General features: G+C 40.5%; 1 protein-coding gene and 1 long non-coding RNA gene across 2 annotated transcripts in view; one reads left to right on the forward strand and one right to left on the reverse strand.

The window, feature by feature from the left end:
- Positions 1–23760, forward strand: part of adgrb2 (adhesion G protein-coupled receptor B2) — a 695462-nt gene that overhangs the window by 297571 nt on the left and 374131 nt on the right. Inside the window, 2 exon segments of the mRNA XM_034161569.1 lie at positions 16354–16437; positions 19113–19301. Coding sequence (XP_034017460.1) covers positions 16354–16437; positions 19113–19301 — 273 coding nt within the window.
- LOC117502509 lies at positions 6962–21856 on the reverse strand. The gene is made up of 5 exons (XR_004558317.1): positions 21845–21856; positions 18850–18859; positions 13201–13206; positions 9210–9212; positions 6962–7028 (listed from the first exon to the last, which is right to left on the reverse strand). It is a non-coding gene; the product is annotated as an uncharacterized LOC117502509 (long non-coding RNA).

Consider the following 23760-nt stretch of genomic DNA (forward strand, 5'->3'; position numbering starts at 1 on the left):
GTGACAGTGCTCTTGTACAGCAGCAATGTTACTGTTATGTGTCGGACGCAGCTCGGAGAACCGACCAGCGTTTGAAGGACCCAGTATGAAATAAGCAGAGCACGGTACAAAGGCTAACTGAATTTAATACATAACAGTGAAAATATAATAACAAAAGGTGCGGCCTGGCGTGGTGCGCTCCCAGCAGCGCTAACGGTCCGGAGCCAGAAGCTGTTTCGGACCCAAGGACCCCGCCGACACCCCCCAGGTGGCCGCAACAACCGAGTCTGTGAAAGAAGGAACCATTATGTGAGTCCACACTCCACACACAGAACACTTAAAGGTGTACAAACAGCAAACACTTCCTGGCTTGATTACTGATCAGCTTCCCAACCTGCAGGCATGGAACATCCAGTTCACAAAACTCCACTGCAGTGGAAGCTGATACATGACTAACAAACAGCTCAATACAATAAGGTGTGAGGGACACCACATTTACTGACTGTATAACTGTTAGTCACAAAATCTAACGTACCTCAGGAAGTGTGCTGACGAGCGTGAGACCTCACCCCCTCCTCTTTCACAGACTGTGCATCAAACCTGGACGTTCTCAGCATCCGCTGTTGATGAGATGGCTCCCGAGACGACGATCTCACCCGTCTGGTCACAAGGTCGAGTCTCTGGCAAATACACACTGTGCACTCCAGTCTTAAATGCCAACATGTTCCACTCCATCCAGATGCACCACAGCTGTGAGTCCTGACGAGTCGCAGGTGATCAGGGTGAGGTCCTGACAGCCTCAGCAACACAGCCACTCAGTCCCAAACGCAAGCCACCTGGGAGGAAACCAAAAGACAAACAAACCGGCAGCCAGGCCCCCCCAGCCATATAACAGTTACTTCCGTGTGCGGCTTGTCAACCACTACGTCACACACCACGTGACTCAGAGCATGAATTTTTATTTAGGTCTTTTCAAAAACACGTAATAACTCATATTTCTCTTGGATTTTTTGCTTTTTTATTTATACCAGAATTGTTATATGGTTATAACCTTGCAAAATTCGCTATTGGTAAAATAAAAAAAACGTGTGATTACATCAGACATGCTTGAACCCTCGTGGGCATGCAAAAGTTTTTTCACGCCTGTCGGTTATGTCATTCGCCTGTGGGCAGTCTTTGAGTGAGGAGTGGCCCACCCTCTCGTCGTTTTTTCATTGTTTAGGAATGGCTCAGAGACTACTGCTTTGTTTGATCAAATTTTTTTCAAAAACTATAAGGCACAACTGAGTGGACACCATTCGATAAATTCAGCTGGTTTTCGGTAAAAATTTTAATGGCTGATGAGAGATTTTGGTCTGTAAGTGTCGCTTTAAGGACGGCCCACAGCACCTGACGGCGATCTGCGCTCCGAGGCAGCGTCGTCTCGCTGTTTCAAGCTGAAAACGTCCACATTTCAGGCTCTGTTCACCCAGGTCATCATCAGAGAACAGAGACGTTTCAGAAGAGGTCGGCATGAGGAGTTTATGCGGACATTCCACTGTTAAAGGAGATTTTGTAATGAAAGAATGTGCGGGCAGATTCGCATGTCGGGCCAGACCCGACCGTGGGGGGTCGCGACAGGAAAAACACCTCCATTGGAAACCTTAAAGGACAAGTTGGAACATGCCCAGCTGTTAAACAATTTCTCAGATACTCACTTGTTGAAAGCCATCAAAAGCCGCCTGAATTTTACAAATGGTTTTCAACACGGAGGTGTTTTTCCTGTCGCGGCGCAGACGGATTTGCGTCGTCGTCACGGAACCGACTCGGCGAATTTGCCCGCACGTTCTTTCATTACAAAATCTTCTTTAACAGTGGAATGTCCGCATAAACTCCTCATGCCGACCTCTTCTGAAACTTCTCTGTTCTCTGATGACGACCTGGGTGAACAGAGCCTGAAATGTGGAAGTTTTCAGCTTGAAACAGCCAGACGGACGACACCTCCGACCGCGCCGCGCCAATCTGCTCTGTGAGCTGTCCTTAAAGCGAAAGAAACTCCACAATCTCTCATCAGCCGTTAAACTTTTCACCAAGAACCAGCTGAATTTCACGAATAGTGTCCACTCGGATATCCCTCACAGGTCCTGAAAAAATTGTGATAAAGCAACGTGCGCCGTCTCCAGCAGCGTCTCAGACAAAGGATTTCAGCCGAGAGGGCTGGACCAGTGCTCACTCAAAGCCTGCCCACAGGCGAATGACGTCACCGACACGCATGAAAAAACTCATGCATGCGCACGAGGGTTCAAGCATGTCTGGTGTAATCGCACATGATTCAAATCCATATAGTTTTTTTTTTTTTTTATAAAACTGCCGGTTAGTTTTCTAATAGACCTCGTAGTATTCTGAACACTACTGTAAATGCTAGTAATAGCTTCATAGACAATTTTGTTTTATTATGAATCATTCTTATAGAGCCATAAGATGTAAAAGTTTGATTTCAATTCAATTTCTTTAATTTATATTGTACCAAATCACAACAAAGCTGCCTCAAGGTGCTTCACACAAGTAAGGTTGAACCTTACCAACCCCTAGCACAAGCACATAGGTGACAACGGTAAGAAACCTCAAGCAGACCAGACTCAAAGGGGTGACCTTCTGCTTGGGCCATGCTACTGACACACTTGACAAAACAAATATACAATACATTTTGGGAGTCCATGCTGTTGTCCAGGATGCGTGGCTGGCTGGGGAGGGGGAGGGAATAGATCCCATCTATTTCATGACCATTACATTAGAAGACACCCACTCCCACTTCTGGATGGAGCAGCACCTCGGACAGAGAAAAAAAAAAAAAAAAAAACAGAATCATGTGACAGAAAGACTACATATAAGGTATAAGTTGTGAGCATTTAACAACAAGAAAAACAGAAGAAATACTAGGGTGATCGCTGTGTTTGTAGTACGCAATAGCCTCCAATATATGCAAAATTAGGAATCTCAAAGGGTGGTGGGGGTTGGGGCGGTGCACTTGTTAAAGATAAAACAGTGACTTTTTAAAATATCTAAAACTCGGCTCATGTAAAGTGGGAAGGGGGCAGAGGGGGGCTTTTACTTATTTATTTTTTGAAATTATTGGCAAAATGGTTTGAAGTTCAGAAACAATTCCAGGTGGTGTAAACATTTAACGATATCTTACCTGAATGGCAAAGAAGCTTCAACCCCCCCCCCCCCAAAAAAAGAAAGAAATCAGTAAATCTCTTTGTAATTATAAAAAAGCCTTGCAAGTTTTATTAACATTAAGCAGTGCATCATCTGTGAGCAATTTTATTTTAGATGCATAAAAATGTCAATATTTACCTATGAACAAATTTAGTTGGATATTTTAACATTTATGCAGTGGCGGGCAAGAGGTTAGTGCGCCTAGTTGTGGAACGTTCCCGGTTCAAACACCACCCACACTGTCTACTATATGATATACAACATATCCAAGTGTCAAGTTGCTTACAACATGTTAATAAGCATTTTATGACGGCTTTAGTATAATGCATTACTATTATTGTACATTTCACAGATGAGTAATTACATTGCATCAGTATCTTATACACACTGGATAATAAGAGAACAAATTACCATTAAGGATCCTGTACATATTTCATTGTTGTGATTATTTGTGAGATAATCTATTCCATACACAATAAGTATGATGCGTGTGGGATGCAGACATCCTGGTTAATGCTAAAAAAAAAGAAAAAAAAAAGACTTTTGAAATTAGTTTCAGACTTGTTTACCAATTGGAAATCTATTTTTCAAGAAAATATAGTTTCCAACTTTCCACTTCAGCTGTCTGCCTTTCAAACTATCAGCGCTCAGCAGGACCTGAATTAGACTTTGTCCGTCAACACATACTGCTTCATCAACTATCAGCAGGCTGAGGCTTCTTCACCTCAATGCACAGATCCGTTCAGCAATGAGTACACAAACATCACAGGCGAGACACATGCAGAATACTGAACAACTAAACGGAGCAATGCCACTTTGAATACACAGTTACAGCCATACGAATCATACACGGGTAAGCAATATATAAGTAAATCTTTCTGAAAGATAAACATCATGACAGTAAAGCAGTTTTGAGTCAGTACAAAGCATCAGACTGTGGAAGGGGATGGGAGCAGAGCCAGAGCCACAGGCATCTTTGTCAGACAGAGACCGGATTTTGGAATGCAGGATTTACATATGTAAAAAAAAAAAAACAAGCTTTTTGCATGCATTTTGTGGCATTTGGTAACATAGTAAAATAGCTCTGCTATTTTTAAAGCATGCACTCAGTTACATACATATTTGAAGAATGACACTTTTTTTGCGGTGATGCACTAACACCCAAGACAAAGCTAAATCTTGGTGGAACACCAGACCTGTGCAGGATACTTCACCAGCCAAGACCATTAGTCATTTACAGCTGCAGAGACTGGGACAATTCAGATGATGTGTCTTGTCCAAGGACAAACACAGGTAGCGTGAGCAGGACTGGAACCAGGTTGAATTCATCGCTTGACTTATTGAAAGAAAACAGCCTTGAAAAGTGATGATTTTCTTTAAAAATAATATCCTACTACTTGTGGGCTGTGAAAACCGAGGCACTATGTTCACAAGTCAAGTGGATGATCTTCTGAAATGGTGAGGTTGATAATTGAATCAAGCTGAAAGTGTGCAGTACAAGCACACCTTGGTTATTTTGTTGCAACACATTGAGATGTCCAGAGGCAAACAAAAAAATTGTTATACTTATGAACTTGACTGGCACCTAGGAAGGACACTTCCAAGAAGGACACATCCAGGCTAGACAAACTGATCAGGTGGACTGGCTCGGACGATGTCAATCACCCTCTGCACACAGTCATCAGCAACCAGAGGAGCGTCTTCAGCCACAGACTGCTCCTTCCCAAGTGCAGGACCAACGGACTGAAAAGCTCTTATCTCTCAGGCCATCAGACTGTACAACTCCTCACTCAGGGGGAGGAGGAGTAACAGGAAGACAGGGGACGGGAAGGAGAGTAGTAGCCAGTAAACCAGTACTGATCGGTATGTCTGGTATTTATATTTGTGTATTTATATTTGCAAACTTTTTTTTTTTTTTACTTTCACTTTTGATACTCTGTGTGCTTCTTACCCTATGTGCTGCTATACAATGCTGCTGGAACCTCAATTTCCCAGAGGAAGTCTTCCCAAGGGATCACTAAAGTTCTACTAACTTGAGTTAGATAGAACTAACTGGCCCATCACCTCCCTCTTTAGAAGGAGGTGATGGTCAAGTGGTTAAGGCATTGGGCTTGAGACCAGATGATCCTTGGTTCGAATCCCAGCCTGGCCAGAAAATCACTAAGGGCCCTTAATCCCATAGGTGCTCCCGGTGTGTAGTGAGTACCTTGTATGGCAGCACCCTCACATCGGGGTGAATGTGAGGCATTATTGTAAAGCACTTTGAGCATCTGATGCGCATGGAAAAGCACAGTCCATTTACCATTTATTTAATCTGATCTGATGTTTCTTAGTCCAACACTACAAGGTAATTTCTCAAAGTACAATGTTCTGAAATGTGTTTTGTTACACTTAGCAGACTTGCACGAGAAGTATATCACTGAACAATTACCAACTGTGCAGTGGAATTCAGATATATAGTTTGAAAACAGATCTACCTCGGGAAAAAAGTTGTGTGAAACTAGATAGAAAGAGTGGACAACAAAGGACCACAGAGTTCAACAATGTGTGTGATTATGTGTCCATTAAAGACCACAGCAGTTCACAACATTAAACAATATATATTGAGGGCTTTCTAAAGGTCAGTACTCTCAGGGCTTTGTCTATATTGATCTTTACTTCTGATTGTGCTGGGCTGTGTGTGGGGCCCACGTAAATCTTTATCTTTGCTATAGACCTTTGCAAGAGAGTGAGCGAGAGGCATAAACAGAAGCAGAGAGAAGGAGAGAGAGACAGGGATAAGTCGTCCTCACTGGTCATTTTTGTGATCCATTACTCGTCTGTCCTGCTTCGCTGACCTCTGTGTCTCAGAGGCACAAAAGCGCAGATTATACCCCCACACATGGGGATTAATTTGTGCTAGATCCTGCCAGAAAACGATCTATATTCTCCCGGATGGGGATTGGCACAAACTTTGACACATCCTCTGTCGCAGTCAAAGCATCGATATTTCTTCTGAAATAGTCGTGTTAGCGGTTGATTTTGTCGCTTAGCTCCAATTCACGTTCCTCCTGAATCGCTTTAGTGTCTATAATGGCCTGTCAGTCAGGCCAGATTATTCACCCTGGTGAATCAGCAGGGGGCTGGTAGCAGCACAGGTGGCCACAGTGTTTCTTTGACATTAGCAGGAATACAAATTCAGGAGTACCTGCTGGCTGACGTGACCACCTGAAGGATAAGTCGACAAAGACATGACAAAAGAGAGAGTAGGTGGTAAAAATGCTTTTTTTCATGAGTTTGAATGAGATGAAAGTTTTCCAGAAATTCCCAGGGTTTCCAAGTTTAGGGGATGCTGGTAAATACACCAGATGTTGGGGATGGATTGGCTGTATACCTGGGTGGTTTCTGTTCAAGACCAGGGGCTGTTCCTTGGTGTTGTGGATGTGAGGATGCATGGCACCAGTGCCTGCTCCTAGACATAACTTATTTGCTGTGTAATTGAATTAGTGCATGCACAGACCTTGCATGGAATGTTGTATTTCCATGCATAATGTAACTTTTCCTTTTTTTTCCCCCTTTTTACTTAAGCATTGGTTAGGAATCAAACCCTTCTATTTTGTTTCAACAACAAAGCAGAAAAATCAATTGGTTCATTTTGAAACGTTTCGGAAAGGTGGGCGATGGAATGAAGCCCCATTTAGCACAGCATGTGATGTCCTTCTTTTGATACAGACTCCATAGCAACCTTTGAAAGAACAGCTGCTAGGAAGGTATCTAAATGTTCTGAACTATTTCAAGTTTGTCATCACTAATATGCAGTACAGATGAAATTTTTTAGGATTATCCCCAGCCACACATTCTATCCATTCTTTCTTTTTCTGTCCATTTTGTTTTTAATTTCCCATTCTGTTGTATGTTTCTTGTCGTGTTTCTTATGTTTTCAGCATTTTGTTCCATCTCACAGTTGATGGCTTCTCAGCTGATGTTCACAAAGACAGGTGACATTCATGGAAAGGTGGGCAGCTGTTTCTATAATGTAATGGCCAGACTGTTTTTGTGTCCATTTTTAGTTTAATCTCTGACTTTGTCTTTTACGTTAATAGTGCCTTTCCATATCTGTTTGTCTCTTCTTTACTGTACTTTCACTTTATCATACACCTGCTTGTTATTCTCTGCAATTTTTCTCTAGTGTTTTAATACCTCACACATCTCCTTGTTCCAGTATGTCAAACACTGTTTGCTAAATCTACTTGCATTCCAGTTCCTCAGTGATTGATCATTACCAGCCAGTGTTTTGTCCCAGAAATCCAGAATCATTGTTGTCTCGCTGTCCTCTTTTGGAACTGTTTGCCTTGTTTGACTGCCTTTTTGTGTACCGAAAACTTGCTGCCTGCTTAGTATTTTCTTTGCTGATTAATCCGCCATGGACTAATCCACTGATACATCTCCTGTACTTTTGATCTTTACTTGTTGCAATTATTCTGATTTTGAACTTCCCTTTGTTGTATTGAATTCACCAGTTGTTGGTTTATTACACTCATTTTTCATAATTATCACACCATCCAGCAGATGGCAGACATGTCTAAGGGCTGTTTATGATGGCCTTTGGGATTAATCTATGGCCATCATGAACTAATGAGCTGCACCTCATTTTTGATCTTTTTAGATGATCACATTGGATGAACTAAACCTCTCACTCATGGACATTTTTGCTTTCGAAGCCCTAAGCCATCATCAGGATTTCACTTATACCAGGTGTTCCCAAGTTCGGTCCTCGAGCTCTACCTTCCTGACAGTCTTAGTTGTCTCCCTGTTCCAACACACCTGAATCCAATGAAAGACTCTTTAGCAGGCTTTTAATGAGCCATTCATTGGTTTCAGATGTGTTGGAACAGGGAGACAACTAAGAGTGTCAGGAAGGTAGATCTCGAGGACCGAACTTGGACAGCCCTGACTTATACCATGGAATGACAAATGATTAGCTGATAGAGACAAGCTTCAGATTCCTTCTATAGCCTCTATTCCTTGTGGCAATATCCTGGAAAATTTGTTTTGCAGGATCTATATTTATAACATTGAGCTTGACATTTGACTAATCTGATCATCGCAAAACATTCACCGAATGGATATTTCGAGCAATTTTGGTGAAAATGTCAGACAGAATTGTCAAAGCAGATGGCCACCCCACTGAGTCTATTCTGCTTGAAGTAAAAAGAAGCATTTCCATGCAATTTTCACCAGTGTGGTTACTCAAGGGGGTTTTCTAGGCACTCATCAAACTGTTCGTGGAAAAGGTTCTAAATGCTGTTTTAAAAACAAAGTTTAACATGCAATTCCATACTTGCATATACGCAATGCAAGAGCATTCATAAATGCTCTTTATTAAACATACATGTGACAAAACATATGTTTGTTGCTGGTCGTCTTCACCAGCATAACCATAGAGAAAGAGCTGAGAAAATCTGATTTTGTGAATTTGAAATTGAGGTGTTTACATGTGGTCACAGCAGAGAGATGAAAAATTAATAAAATAAATGTGTGACTAGGTGGCAACAACTCATTCATCAATAGTTTTGAAGCCCACCATCGATACCAGCCATTCACTTATGCTGTTTCTTAACACTCTGGGGCCGACGCCGTCGTATATGACAGCTAAGACCAAGCTTTACTAAATTATAAATAACTTTTAATGATATGAGATAGAAACTTACTTTTTTTTTTTTTTTGCTGTAAAGTTAAGTCTGCGGACTTTCGAGCCAGCCATCGGCCATCGTTGTACTCCTCATAGAAGCTGTGTGATGATGTGCACAATGTGAGTGTCCACTCTTAATTGGTTCACTGTCACATGGTTTTCCAAAATCCAATCGTAAAAAAAAAGAAAAAAAAAAGAAAAAAGAAAAGCCAAAGATTGTTTTCAGGAGTGATATGTTACAAGTTGGCCCATTTGAATAGCCCCCTGGGTGCTCCAATGAGTACATACTATTAGTACATACTCAGTGCACCCTGCACCATTACGCACAGTGAAAGTGAGCAGACGGAGAGCCTCTGATGACAATCTCACATGCTCAAACAAAGAGTGTGTAACTATCAGGATTGCTCCACTAGTTTGCATGTGAATGTTACTGGATAACTCTGTTGCTTTCTCTGCGTAAAGCACTGTTTACCATATTAATGGACAACAAAACACATGGACCATTTTGTAAATATTGTTCAAAATGTGCATTTGTGTCTATTGTTTGAACCTTTTTGTTATACAGTCTTTCACACAAGACCTTAAATTACCTTTATAAAGTGTCAAAACAGTTATTATAGTTTGCTGTGTGATTTGAATAAACGTGTGTGTAAAATTATTTTTTGCTTTATTTTTTCCTTGCCTATTTTTGATTGTAAACCTTTATTACACTTATAAAACACAACAGAAACATATATATTCTGAAAGCACAGGTTGTCCTGAAAAAAGAGATATAAAACTTGATTGTGGGATGCAGGGAGAGCTGTTAACAGCAATAATAAAACATTTATGCCAGGCGAGTGAACTGTCCAAAAAATGCCCTAGGACCCCAGAGGGTTAATTTGGTCTCTAAATTAAAACCATAATAAAAAATCTAACCAGAACATAAAGCTTTGCAATGAATAGAAATATTAGGCAAAAATATATTGGTATAATTTTTCCAAAAATCCTTTGCACTCCTGTGATGTAACCAGGTGCTGTCATTCTTAAGGTAAAATATTTCCTAATAAAATTTGGGTAGCGAAACTAACACAGGCACAATAATATTGCATAATATTGCAAGAGGGAAGCTATTTTCGTGATGCCACATTATAGCAGGCAGAGATTGAGGTGCTTGTAGTTAACAGAGGTGTCTTTTATTAGGTTATGTCATTAATGAAGCTGCACTTCTGTTTCTAACAAGGCATAACTATTACTGTATACTTTTCAGTTAGAAGAAATACAGAACGTTCTGCAGTGTTCTGCAGTTCTACCACAAGAAGCTGTGCATATGCAGATATTTAGAGACTTTTCTAAGTCCAAGTTCAAACTGATAAATTCCATACTTTGTGTAGAAACGCTTTAAGCACATCAACTCTTGATAAATGAGGCCCCTGCATCATTTTATGACTGAATGGAATTAGGTTGTTTAAAAGTATAACTTTTTTTTTAATCACTTCTGTGGTCTTGAATCATATTTGTTTTGCTTTTATTATTGCATATTTTATTACTTTGTTTTTAAGCAGTGGTATTTTTTATTATTATTTTCATTTTATGATGTAAAACTATGTTGTGGATTGAATGTGCTGTTGCGAGAGGAGCATTGCAATGGCACAATAGACAAATTTAAAGTGGTTGTTAACAACCCTATCACGTGCATGCAACAGTATTCTTTAAAGTCAGTTCTGATGCAGTGTGCAGATCTAACCAAGACAGCATAGAAACAAAATTATTATATTGCTCCTGTGGTAAAATATTACGCGTTGGCTTGCAGATTGGTCCTGCTGAGAATAAATAAAGCAATAGGCACTGGGAGAAAGTGCAACAAAGAAAGTGCAAAGGCAAAAAAGTAAATTAATTTCTTTGTTTTGTCTTTCAATTAGTCAGGCCACCACAAGCACATCTGTAAGTTTAGAAAGTGTTGAATTCACAGACATTCACTTTTCTCGGCAGCGGCATTCATACTGTAGAGTTGTCAGCCATGTTGAGTGACAAATACATGGGAAGTGTTATGATTTCGGAGGAGTTTAAACCCAAAAATGCAGCCAGTGATGAGCAGGAGTAAAAAGCAAGTGGTGTATTTTACAATGACAGTAATTGATAATGCGACTCCAACACTGGGGAACAATCCAGATGATCAGGAACAAAAGAGGAGCATATGCAGCAGCACCAGGGCAAAAGGAGACAATAAAACACAACTAGCTACCAAACAGAACCAGACAAACAAGAATAATCCAGCAAAGTGAAGACAGAACAGTCACAAACTTAAATAGTGACATGTAACAAGATGACAAGTGACAGGTGAGGTGATTATGATGAGAACATCAGGTGACAGGACCACACCCACAAACACACACAGGGGAACCATCAAACCACAAAAAAAAAAAAAAAACCTGGCATGAGCAGTGCCTACAACAAGCCATAAATAATTACCAAACTAAAGGGGAAAAAAAAAAAAAAACTGAGTGAGAACAAAACCGAGACTAGACCTGAAAACTAAAGTGGAACTCAAGAAAGGCTAAAGTGTGAAATAAAAGAAAACACAACATCTAACAGACAGGACATACTACAAGGAGTTATCAGGTCCCTGGACAGAGATGGACAGAGAAGTCTTTAGGGTCCTGGTGTCTGTGACTACCTGACTGGTTGCACACCTGAATGAGCTAATAAGCTAGTGGCACAGCAGGTAAAGATGGAAAATGTGTAGGTTGAGAACCACTGCTCTAGACAAATAGATGTCTCACATTTAGAAAGCTGAGATTGTTCTGAACATTTTTATATGCAGCACATGGGCATTATTTGATATGCAAGGACCTTAAAAGGGGAAAGGCTAGAGATATTGTAAAATGACCTGAACGTGCCTGGTTCCGACTTCTTCATCGCTGTTTTCAAATCAGTACTTGTGTTTCAGCAACTGTTTCAGAATTTAATAAACATAATCACGTGACATAACCTGTTTGCAAGCATGAAGGTATCTTTTGGTCATCTCACTTGGAGCTAAATGTAAAAAATCCTACATAATCTAGTATATAATTTCCATCCAATTGCAATGTCTTCAAATTAAATTTAATGAGTGAGACGCACCCAGTTTAAAAAAAGAAACATCAGGGAAAATCAAGGAAAATCAAGTGTCTTCTGTTGAAGGATTTGATTAAGTGTTCCGTTACTGAAACTAAGCCAACAAATCCATTTTCACAGACGAGAACAGGATGCTTTATGCATCTGTACTTGTACGCATGTATCAATTTATATTAAAAAAAAAGATGACTGACTTTTGTTATTCAGTTCACTTAATGTTTCTGCTTCCATAAATATGCCCCATTTATCTCAGATGTTCCAGTGTATTTTTGCTGGGGGAAAAATATGAATATTATCTGTGTTGTGCATTTTTATGTGTATTTTCAAAACCCAGAGTGTTTTAACATTTCATTACTTCACTAAATTGCTGTTCTAAATGTCGCAGATCAATATATGTGCTTGCATTAACATTTTATATTGGTTAGTTTCTCACTGCTTGCTGTATATTGAGCTGCATAATCCATGTGAGTGAAAGGAAGGAAAGAAAAGATTTAGTTCCCATTCATATCTGCACTTGGTCTCTCTGAAGAACCCTTGGATACAAAGGAAAAGACTTTGTGTCAAATAAGCACCTTCTTAAGGAGACAGGTCATGATGCATGGTATACATATTACTACAAGTGAGCTTCAGTTGTGACAGTACAGCCATGGGGGACACTTTCCAGAGAATGATTCAGTTCACGGGGTGTTAATTACTAAAGATTCCAAGTTAAGTTGCCATCCACAAAACACCTGGATGTAGCAGATAATATAGTAATTTTTTGATACAAAGGATGGATTACAGATCTGCTTGAGTTGTCGCCACCCAAAGCACTTCTGTCATGTGCCAGACGTGGCAATTCCATGTAGTGGCAGATGCTCCCAAGTATGTCCTGTTTCTGTGTTACATCTATGCATTCGTGGTATTGATTTGTCAGTTATCGAGCATCCGGAAAGTATTCACAGTGCTTCACTTTTTACAAATTTTGTTATATTACAGCCTTATTCCAAAATGGTATTTTGTGTTGAAGTTCAGCAAATTTCTACACACAATACCCCATAATGACAATGTGAAAAGTTTTTTTTTACATCTTTGCAAATTTATTAAAAATTAAAAAAAAGAAGTCACATGTACATACACAGCTTTTGCCATGAATATCAAAAATTTAGCTCAGCTCTATCCTGTTTTCACTGACCATTCTAAAGATGTTTCAACAACACAATTGAAGTCCATTTGGGGTAAATTCAGTTGACTGGACTTGATTTGGAAATGCACACTCCTGTCTACATACAAGGTCCCACAGCTGGCAGTGTATGTTAGAGCACAAACCAAGCATGACGTCAATCTGTACACATCCGAGACAGGATTGTCTCGAGGCACAAATCAGGAGAAGGGTACAGAAACATTTCTTCAGCTTTAAAGGTCCCAATGAGCAAAGTGGCCTCCATCATCCATAAACTGAACAATCGGGAGAGAAGGGCTTTATGGTGGTCACTCTGTCAGACCCCCAGCATTCCTCTCTGGAGAGAGGAAAACCTTTCAGAAGTACCACCATCTCTGCAGCAGTAATCAGGCCTGTATGGTACAGTGGCCAGACAGAAGCCACTCCTTAGTAATAAGCACATGGCAGCCTGCCTGCAGTTTGCCAAAAGGCACCCAAAGGACTCTCAGACCATGAGAAACAAAATTCTCTTGTCCAATGAGATAAAGATTGAACTGATGAAGCAAAGATTTAACTCTTTGGTGTGAATGCCAGGCATCATGTTTGGAGGAAACCAGGCACCATCCCTACAGTGATGCATGGTGGTGGAAACATCATGCTGTGGGGATGTTTTTCAGTAGCAGGAACTGGGAGACTAGTCAGGATTGAGGGAAAGATGAATGCAGCAATGCACAGACATCCTGGATGAAAACCTGCTTACAGTGAGCTCTTGACCTCAGACTGGGGTGACCGTTCAGCATGACAATGACACTAAGCACACAGCCAAGATATCGCAGGAGTGGCTTCAGTACAACTGTGTGAACTTCCTTGAGTGGTCCAGCCAGAGCCCAGACCTAAATCCAATTGATTATCTCTGGAGAGATCTGAAATGGCTTTGCACAGATGGTCTCCATCCAATTTGATGGCGCGTGAGAGGTCTTGCAAATAGAAATGGGCAAAACTGCCTAAAGATTGGTTCCCCAAGCTTGCTGCATCATATTCAAATAAAATTGAGGCAGTAATTTCTGCCAAAGGTGCATAAACGACGTGTTGAGCAAAAACTGAATGCTTTTGTACATGTGATTTCTTTGTTTTTAATTTGTAATAAATTTGCAATAATTTCAAATAAACTTTCATGTTGTCATTATGGGGTGTTGTGAGTAGAATTTTGAGGGAGAAAATGAATTTATTCCATTATGGAATAAGGCTGTAACATAATTTGTAGAAAAAGAGACGTACTGTGAATAGTTCCAGATGCACTGTATATCTATAGAAAATAATAATAATAATAATAATAATAAAATTGCTTCCTTTACGCTTTTCCACTTCTATGAGGTGCACTCTCCAGGCATCTCTGTCCTGAGCTATTTCTTCCAGCAACACACAGAGGATGTGTCCCATCCCCTCAGCATCTTCCTCTAGCTGATGGTGCAAGGTATTTATGGGAAAAAAACCCATCTTTCTCTTTCCATGGCAACTCTATGGCAAAACATCTCACAGACAGATCACACATGCGCATGATCCATCCGTGAGTGGAGGCTGAGATATCCTCCGTGAGGAGTTATATTGGATGTGGACATATCCTTTTGCTGGCACTTTAACACAATCCTGAGTGAACTTGAGGAGCTGCAGCCAGGCTTTAATGAGAATTTTTTTTTTCTTTTAACTGTTCACATGTGCTCTTTGAGCAGTATAGTCTTACTGCATTGTGTTTACGGTATAAAAAGTTCAACAACAATCCTGTGTGATTTATAGCTCGGCAACAATGGGGCACAGCCGAAATCATAAATTGACATTGGGTAGCATGGTAATGTGTTGGTGTGTGCCATCCAGTCACATTAAGTACCATAACATTGCCTCAACTTGCATGAAAACTACTTCCTTTCTGCATCTAGTGCTTGATGCCGAAAATCAGCGAAAAAACAAACGTTTAATTTTTTGCGTCCATTTCACGTCGCCCTTTGTGGTCCTCAGCGTATTGTGGCATTAGGCTGCATAAACTAGGTGTTGTCATGATGCAACTTTATGTTGGTCCAGTGTGAAAGGGGCTTAAGACATAACAATAGCTTGATTACTTATATGTGGCTAACATATATATATATATCGTGGCAAGTATGACGGAATCAAGTCTGATTTGGAGCAACCATCGCACTCAAGATACAGAATTAAATAAGTTCCTTGAAGTTTATTAGCTATAAAGTTAGTAGGGAGTTTAGAGACATTGAAGGATTGAAGGCATTTTTGGATGTCAGCTGCCAAACCCAGTTTTCAAAGATATTGTGGCTTCTTTAATGCGGGTGAGTCAGGCTTAGGTGGAGCAATCCATAATCATTGGGGAAGCTGGTGGTATGCAGCTTTATATCACATCGGCTCTGCAGAAACCCAATCCATCTATCCATTTTCTTAACCTGCTTATTCCATTGAAGGGTCTCAGGGGTACTTGAGTTGATTGTAGTGGCTATATGGAGAGAGGCTGGGTACACCCTGGACAGGTCGCCATTCTATGACAGTACCAATGCATATAGACAGATAAACTCATCCACACTCCCACTCAAACCTACAGCTAATTTAAAAACATCAATTCACCTAACTTGCAGGTCTTCAGAAGTGGGAATCACACCAACACAGGCAGATCACACAAACTCCACACAGAAAGGACTGCAACAGGAGCAGCAAGCCAAGGATCTTCTTGCTGTCATGCAACAGTCCACAAAGCCAGTTTTTTTTTCCCATTTCTTGTCTGCTAAGTACTGCACATTTCCATTTGTCCCTGAACTAATCAGAGCAGATCAACTCAATTAGGCATATTCCATTGCTTTGCCAAGTCTTGATGAGCTAAACTAAACAGAAACCTAGTGCTAACCACAACATTCACAAATCAAGTCACTGTCAATGTTACACCCAATACCACTGGAGTAGCACTGCAGCCATGCGGGAAATTTCACTTAGCATGATCCATCACACCAATGCCCCAGGGCTGAGGACCCCACCAACTGAAAAAAGGCCAAACAAACAGCTACATGTCATGTGGCTATAGCAGATAGAGCATGGGTGGATGCCGATTAGGACCCTGGATGGTTCCATAGTATGGTGGATGCAGCAGTGCCTGCAACCGTTTACTGCTACATCCTGCGAGAATACATAATTTCTCTTGGAAATGCATCACACAGTGCAAAACAGAGAGGCCCCAACTTCCATTTCACAGGGAAATCTCTGTCATCTTTTTCAGATCCATATGATGATGATGATCTGAAAGTGAAGACACAGAGACCACGGTCAGCTGACCAGCCAGGTGTGTTTCAGGCACAAACAGGTTAGTAAGATGTGTGTGTGTGTGTGTGTGTGTGTGTGTGTGTGTGTGTGTGTGTGTGTGTGTGTGTGTGTGTGTGTGTGTGTGTGTGTGTGTGCATGTACCTTCCCCGCATAAAAAAATAATAAAAAAAAAAAAAAAAAAATCACAGTTCTATATCGGACATTTGAGGCTAAGCTTAACTCAATTCAGCCATCACTGATGACCCAAGGGATGTGCACACGCATAGATGTGGCTTAATATTTTTAACTAATGAATAGGGTTGAAGGAGGGAGTGAAATATTCATGGCATATAAGATATAGTAAGAATGTTACATGCTGGAGACTGTAACCACCGCAGAATAGGTCAAATAATAACACCCACACTAGACTATATATTTACAGTGGCTTCTTTTTGGAAGGGGGGGTCCCTACTGTTGGGAAAATCCCTAGCTGTACCTTGTCCACTAATTTTCTCCTTCCACTCTCCCCATTCTGCCGCTCCTCCAAGCATGTGTGTGATGATCCTAAGCCCTGACTCACGGTGTGTTAATGAAGATGTAATGCGATTAACGGACATGCAATTAATTCAATTTCCTTCACTGCTGCATGTTGATGTATCCATCGAAGGGCATGGTGTTACTTGGCAACTTTGAAAAAATGAAGTGGGATAAATGACAGCACTTTTCTCTTTCAAAGAACAATGGAACCATACAGGTCTCTCAAAAACTCAGTCACCCTCAGTCTTATTTAAACATGCAGGTATGTCAAAGGACCTTAAAAAATGTAAAAGTGCTCAAGAACAAGTCCTCAATCCATTTGTTAAAATGTAATAATCACATGAAACTCACTGATCAGATTTTCATCCATCATGACCTTTAAAAGCTGGGGAGTGCCAAATCCAGGTGGATGACTATTTGGAGAACTTGTGTAAATGGCAGGTTTTCAGATGAGTTAACAATCTGTGCACAATGCCTCAAAATGAGTGAGAAGAGAGAAGCCACCAAAGCTCCCTGAGGTGAAACAATGCAGCAAAAAGGTGAAATGTTATAATATTCATTTAGTGTTTTTTAATAGCTGTTTCATTGCCATTACTGTATCACTTAACACATTATCTGTGTCTGTAAGATCTGTTTTTTTTTTTTTTTTTGTGGCACTTTCACTGCTCAACAATAATGATGCAACAATGCACCTGGCTATAAAATTAACACTGGTGCTAGGAATGAAAATGACAGCTTTATCTGTTGGGAAGTTCCAATGATAGTTGTGGTGAAGTTGTGTGCTGCTTGTGTTCTGAAATATTTTAAACGATGTTTGCTGTTCATGTCATATGCAAATTGCTTGTATTTTAGATGGACATGTTCTGTACTGACTGAAAATCAAAAATATGCTATGGTATGAGGAAAAATGCAAGTGTGGTTAAATAAGATAAATTTATAGATTTTTTTTTTTTTTTTTTTTTTTTTTTTACTGCTTCCACATACTACCAAAAATATTATCCTTTTGAATTAAGCTTGGTACTCAACTAATGGGTGCCTCATTATTTATTTATTTATTTACTTTTTTTTTTTTTGTCTTAAAGGACACATGGAGATAACACTTAAAATATATGTTACATTGTTCAAATGTGTTGTTACAGTACGTGAATTGAACAATTTGATTAAACTCATTTATAATAAATCATGATCTTTTATCAGTAAAATAAATTTATTCTTACAATTACAGAAAATATATACTTATCACTCTTCATGATATTAATTTAATCCATCACTAGCCTTTTGCACTTGTCTAATTTATCATCATATTGTAATGGTGATACACCCATCAAAACATTTGTTCATAGAATAAAATTGTATTACAATTCAGTCTATTTTTTGTATAAAATATTATTTTTATTTATTTCTACTTACAAAGAGATAACGGTATGTGTGCCAAACCTGGCACACATACGGGGAGTGACACAGGCTTTTGAGCACTTTAGTAGTAGTTGTTGTTAAGTGTAGAGACACTTTTGTGCTGCTTCAGGTATCCTTAAGAAATGATTCTATCCACCGACATCAATAGCCTTTTTGCTTAACGATTCCCTTATCGGTACTTCAGAGTGACCGTTGTTTCTGGGGGTGTTTGTCAAGAAAATGATCATTTCTCTACACTGATTACAGACCCTGCAGTGGGTCTACTCAAGCATTTCTGCAGTGCAGCACTGCTTTGAACCTTGAACCAATGAAGCAGTGCTTCGATCTTCGATCTTTGATTTGCTGCTTTGTTCGTTCTTTGTTTAATTTTGCTTTATCTTAATTTTTCCCCACTAAAACCCTAAAGAGCATATGTCTGTGAGTAACATTTAATTTTTTTATGTTAACCCGACCTGTTATGGTCTTCTGAAACAGTTGATAGATGTATTTTATAACTTAAAAACAGGACCGATACTAACACATTAGTATGCCTATGGCATTTTCAAAGTTAGCATTAAGCTGAGCCATTATCAAGCCTCCCTCCCCAGCGCACAAAGGATTCTGGGATACTCTAAAACTATCAATCGGCAAATGGTAGAAGGCACATCCAGGTTCTGGTGCCTCCTCATCTGTCTCCATCTCTGAAAGAAAACCATAATTTTCTGTGAGGGCTAGATCACAGCACAACCATCAAAAGCCACTATTTAAGATACAGTTTTATGGAATGTCCCTCTTGTTCTTTAGGTGATCCAGCGGCAGAAGAGTGGTCACAGTGGAGTGTGTGTTCTCTCACATGTGGACAAGGCTGGCAAGTGAGGACGCGATCCTGTGTTTCCTCTCCTTATGGGACACTGTGCAGTGGCGCTCTGCGGGAAACACGCATGTGCAACAATACGGCTTCTTGTCTGGAGGAACCTGGAATCATAGGCTCAGGTACGTTTGCCTCACTGTCCACAGACTGTAAGGAACCGAATGTTTTTGGTTACATCTGCCGGTCATACATAAGAGCATCTCCCCAAGAGATGCTTTAGCCATTCCTGAAAGCCTCTCTATCTTTAACACTTTTTTATAGTCCTCCAGGCAGTCTTTGTCTGCGTGTCACACCGCAGTGAAAAAGCCTCAACAAAGTATAGTGTTTCAGACAGGCCACACTTGGGGGAGGAACAAAGCAGCCATCATCACAAAATAGGATGTTATTCCATGAAGAGCTGGCAACCCAGATCAACATTTTTCATCATCATTGTTATCCTTTTTTCATTTTCCTGACAAGTCTATTCATGGAAGAAAACACATGGAAAAAGCTTGCAAGGAGGTGTGTGTGTGTGTGTGTGTGTGTGTTGGTGGTGGTGAGGGTTATGAGTCAGTACACAAGACTAGTGCACATTATGACTTTTCAATGTCCCAGAGTTTTGTTTTTTTTTCTCTGCTGTGCCAATTTCTTTTTTAACAAGCATGTGAAAGCATTCTGCAACCACCTTTAGCTCACATCGTCTTTTACTGGTTCAGCTAATGTCTAGTTCCCATCCTTTTCTCTATATCCACATTGATGACTATCTGTACAGTCTCTGTAGTGACTAATGTTCATCACAGATGGATGAACCACATTTGTGCAAATGCTTCATCACAGAATATTGCTTCTAGAAATATTTTTTCCAAGCATAGATGACATTTAAAAAGATAGTAATAAACGTGTATTAAAAAAAAAAAAAAAAAAACCTTAAGGGATTAAGTTGTTCTTTAGGGATGCAAAGATGAGTCTAAAAATCAAATGAAATTATATGCTTAGCCAATTCAAGGTGAGTCCAATCATCCCTATAATAGCTCACAATCAAAGACCTGCAGTTCTCTAATTCTTCCTCTGTGTCACACAACATAATTAAGCCAGTTCAAGGAACTTGTACTATACCGCACACAGACACAAATGGCAGTCCTGCTCTTGTTTGATTGCCATAATTGCAGAGAATTGAGATGCTGCATACCATTTGCTTTCTTTTAACCTCTTTTGTTGCACCTATTTCTCTGCCAAAATAACTGCAAGTGTTCACCTCCAACTCAGAGGATAATGATGTTTTACTGCCTTTTGGATCCACGTGCAAAATGCCATTCAACATTGGATGACATTCTCTGCTATGTCTCAGCCCACCAATTTTAAAGATGGGTATTTTTTTATTATTATTTCTTTTTGACTTTAAAGGAAAATGTGCCTTGGCTAAAATGGTGCAAACTGCTTGAAATTATTGGTTCTGGTTGGTATATGTTTCATGCAGACACAATCGTTGGTGGACCAATCATTGGGGACACACTGGCCAGATGTGACCAACCAGTTTGGAGTTTTCACAGTGTATGAAAAATGTATGTTTTTTTATGTTTGTGAGTTTGTCCAAGTAGCTTTCATTGCTGACTAGCAAAAGAAAACAAGTGAAGGGAGTGGGGCTTTGCCAGTGAACATACCAGTGTTGAATTGCACCACCTGCCTTTCTTTACCGATATTAAAGATGCTGCCAAAACCCATAAGTGTCTAATGCCTGGGTACTTGTGTGTCATGTTGGGAACTGAGTTTAACACATCTTTGTGTCTAGGTCAGGTCAGGTCTTGGAACATGTGCTGCTGCCATGTGTCAAAACATCAACCACAATATAGAACTACCTCAAATCCTAAATGGCCACCACCCAGACAGATCAAGGATGAATCCCATCTCATGAGAGCCAAATCAGGTCTGCTTTGCCATGAATTGCGTGGGGATGTGGGGATAAAGTTTGTTCAAGTGCAAGGTGGCTTTAGGGTGCTTTGTGAATACAGCCTGTGGTTTGCAACCACACTCGTGCAAAACACAACCAGTCCTTTGTGGCATTTTGGTGGTGACAACATTGAATTCGGCCAAAGTCAGTCATCTTAGCCAAGGGACTTGTGTGCCTGATGCACGAGCAAATATCATGTTGTAGTCCATGCATGGAATACATTGTATATTAAGTTTAATTTTACCAACTCCATGCTTTTCTGCCTATTTCTGTCAAAAGTTTGCATCAGGTGTAACTTCTCTGATGAAGAGTTGCCTCACATACGCTGCTCATCATGCCAGAAAAACAACCACACCATGGGTGTCATATGGTGGGTGATTTCAAAACTCTTGCAGTATGTGACAATGTGAGAAAGACAAGATTGTAGCTCATACCACCACATGTCTTTCTTTTGGGTGAATCTGTGGGTTGTGTGTCTCATTGCTGCCAATGTTTTGGCCTCCTGCCTGTATTGATGCAGAGTATTTCCTGATTGCATGTCTATCTAAGGAGAGCTGTAGAATTTGCTTCATTGTCTTTATGGTGTTGGGTAGGATGCGTGAGCAGCTTTCTATCCTGCCTAACACACAGTTGGGTATTTTCCCCCATGTAAGCTCCCTGGACCTAAGAGTTTTATCATCAGTAAATACCAACACTTTCCTCTATGCGCAGCCATCCTTGTGTCACTGAATGATGAACAGATGTGTTTTGAGGACATGCTGTAAATAAGAAATAAAGCTCACTAACTCATCTCACTACTGCCAGCTCTACTCTGTAGGGACAGATGAGTGAAAGCAAAGTGGGGCCACTGTCTCAATTATTATGCACAACAAGCTGTGGTGTGTGCTGCCACCTAACTTCTGCAATGCAAAGTTAAAGCAAGGTTTGGTACTTCACTCCTGAGCTTACACACCGTTTATGGTCTGTTTGCACCTTATTGTGGCATCGTCATATCATGGGGTCTGGAAATTGGACTTCAGACTATAGGTAAAGAACACAGGACAAGCTTCTGCAAAGTTTGGGTATGTACAGTATTGTAGCTATAGCAGGCTGATCTTAAATTGCAGAATCTGCATACTTGTAAACTCTAATGTCGCGTTCACACCAGATGCCATGCGAGCGACGGCGGCGACAGGTTGCCATGTAATCCCTATGGAAGAACGCGTTATGGCGCCATAAAAGTTCAAGCCACTCAATGCGATGCGATGGACGTGACTCAAGTGACGCAAATAAAGCGATTTTGAGTGATTGGCACATTTGTAGCGCGATATCATGTTGCATCGCGTCGCGTCGCTCTCTTTCCCAAGTTGAAAAACCTGAAGTTTTTCTTCTTGTTGCGCAACAATGACCAATCAGGGACTGGATATGTAGTGAGGTGGAGCTGTCTGGAGTTTATACTTGATGTGGACATGTCCTGTATCTGGCAATCAGCCTGTGAGCAGGACTTATGTCCCTTTTGTCTTTTATTTATTTAACACAATTATGACAATTATGAGTTGGAGAGGAGAGCAATGAACTGCAGCAGCAGCCATTTTTTTTTTTTTTTTTCACATGTGCGCGTGCGAACGTATCGACCATGAAGATAATTTTATTAACTACACAGATGTATAATAAAACAAAAGGGGACTGGTTTATAACACAATTATAACAGAGTTGAAGAGGAGAGCAAGTAACTGCAGCAGCAGCCAGTGTTTTTTTTTCTTTGTTCACATGTGCGCGCGAGAACGGAACAGGAGGTCCTCAAACTGGGTCCTGGAGAGGCGGAAGTACCGCTGAAAGCGGCCATCATCCAAACCCCGCTCGTGCAGCAAATGATGAATTTGTGGCATCACATGGCATCCAGTGTGAATGCGGCTCAAGCAGAGTGACACACACCGGGCGCATCCATCGCCAGGCGAGGGATGCGAATTTGTGGCGTTGCGTGGCGTCCAGTGTGAACGCGGCATAATACTAATGTAACAATGTGGCGTCCAGTTGGATTCAAACATGAGACTAATTCGCTTTTGGTTAGTGAGGATTCTCCTTTGACTGACCTAGTAGAGATATGGCCTTGTGAATGACGAGTATGGTGTTCTAATCCCAATGGGACCCACAAAACAAGTCATTTGGTAACAACTGGTATTCATCTTGTTAATTTACAAATGAGGTTTTAGAGGAAGCAGCCCTCATGTTTGGTTTGTTCCATACAGAACATTTCCTGTGCAAATATTTAATCATCCAATCAGATGAATGAAACTCACTTGATATGGACATGGTCACAATGATCTAGGAAAGTTCAAGACAAAGATCAGAATGGGAAAGAAAGGCAGTTTGGTGTTGGTGTCATGGCGTAGCAAATGTTAACTATCATGTCAGTATGTTTGGTGAATCTATGCCTGAGAGAATTAAGACATTTTTGTCCATTCTGAAGGCAAAATGAGTTATATCTTGTACTCAGATGCCTGGGTTCCAGAATGGTAAGTATTCATGCTGTCCAGTGGCCCATTCCAATCTCCAAAAAGTAGTCATCTATCTTTTACAACCAGTAGATATCGACATCCTTGACTCTTCCAGTCCCCGGAGTCATCATTACTGATGCACCTCTATGCTGTATCCTGCTCAGGGAAATGTACCAC

The sequence above is a fragment of the Thalassophryne amazonica genome, chromosome 20 (genome assembly GCF_902500255.1).
Source record: "Thalassophryne amazonica chromosome 20, fThaAma1.1, whole genome shotgun sequence".
In the NCBI taxonomy this organism is placed as follows: domain Eukaryota; kingdom Metazoa; phylum Chordata; class Actinopteri; order Batrachoidiformes; family Batrachoididae; genus Thalassophryne; species Thalassophryne amazonica.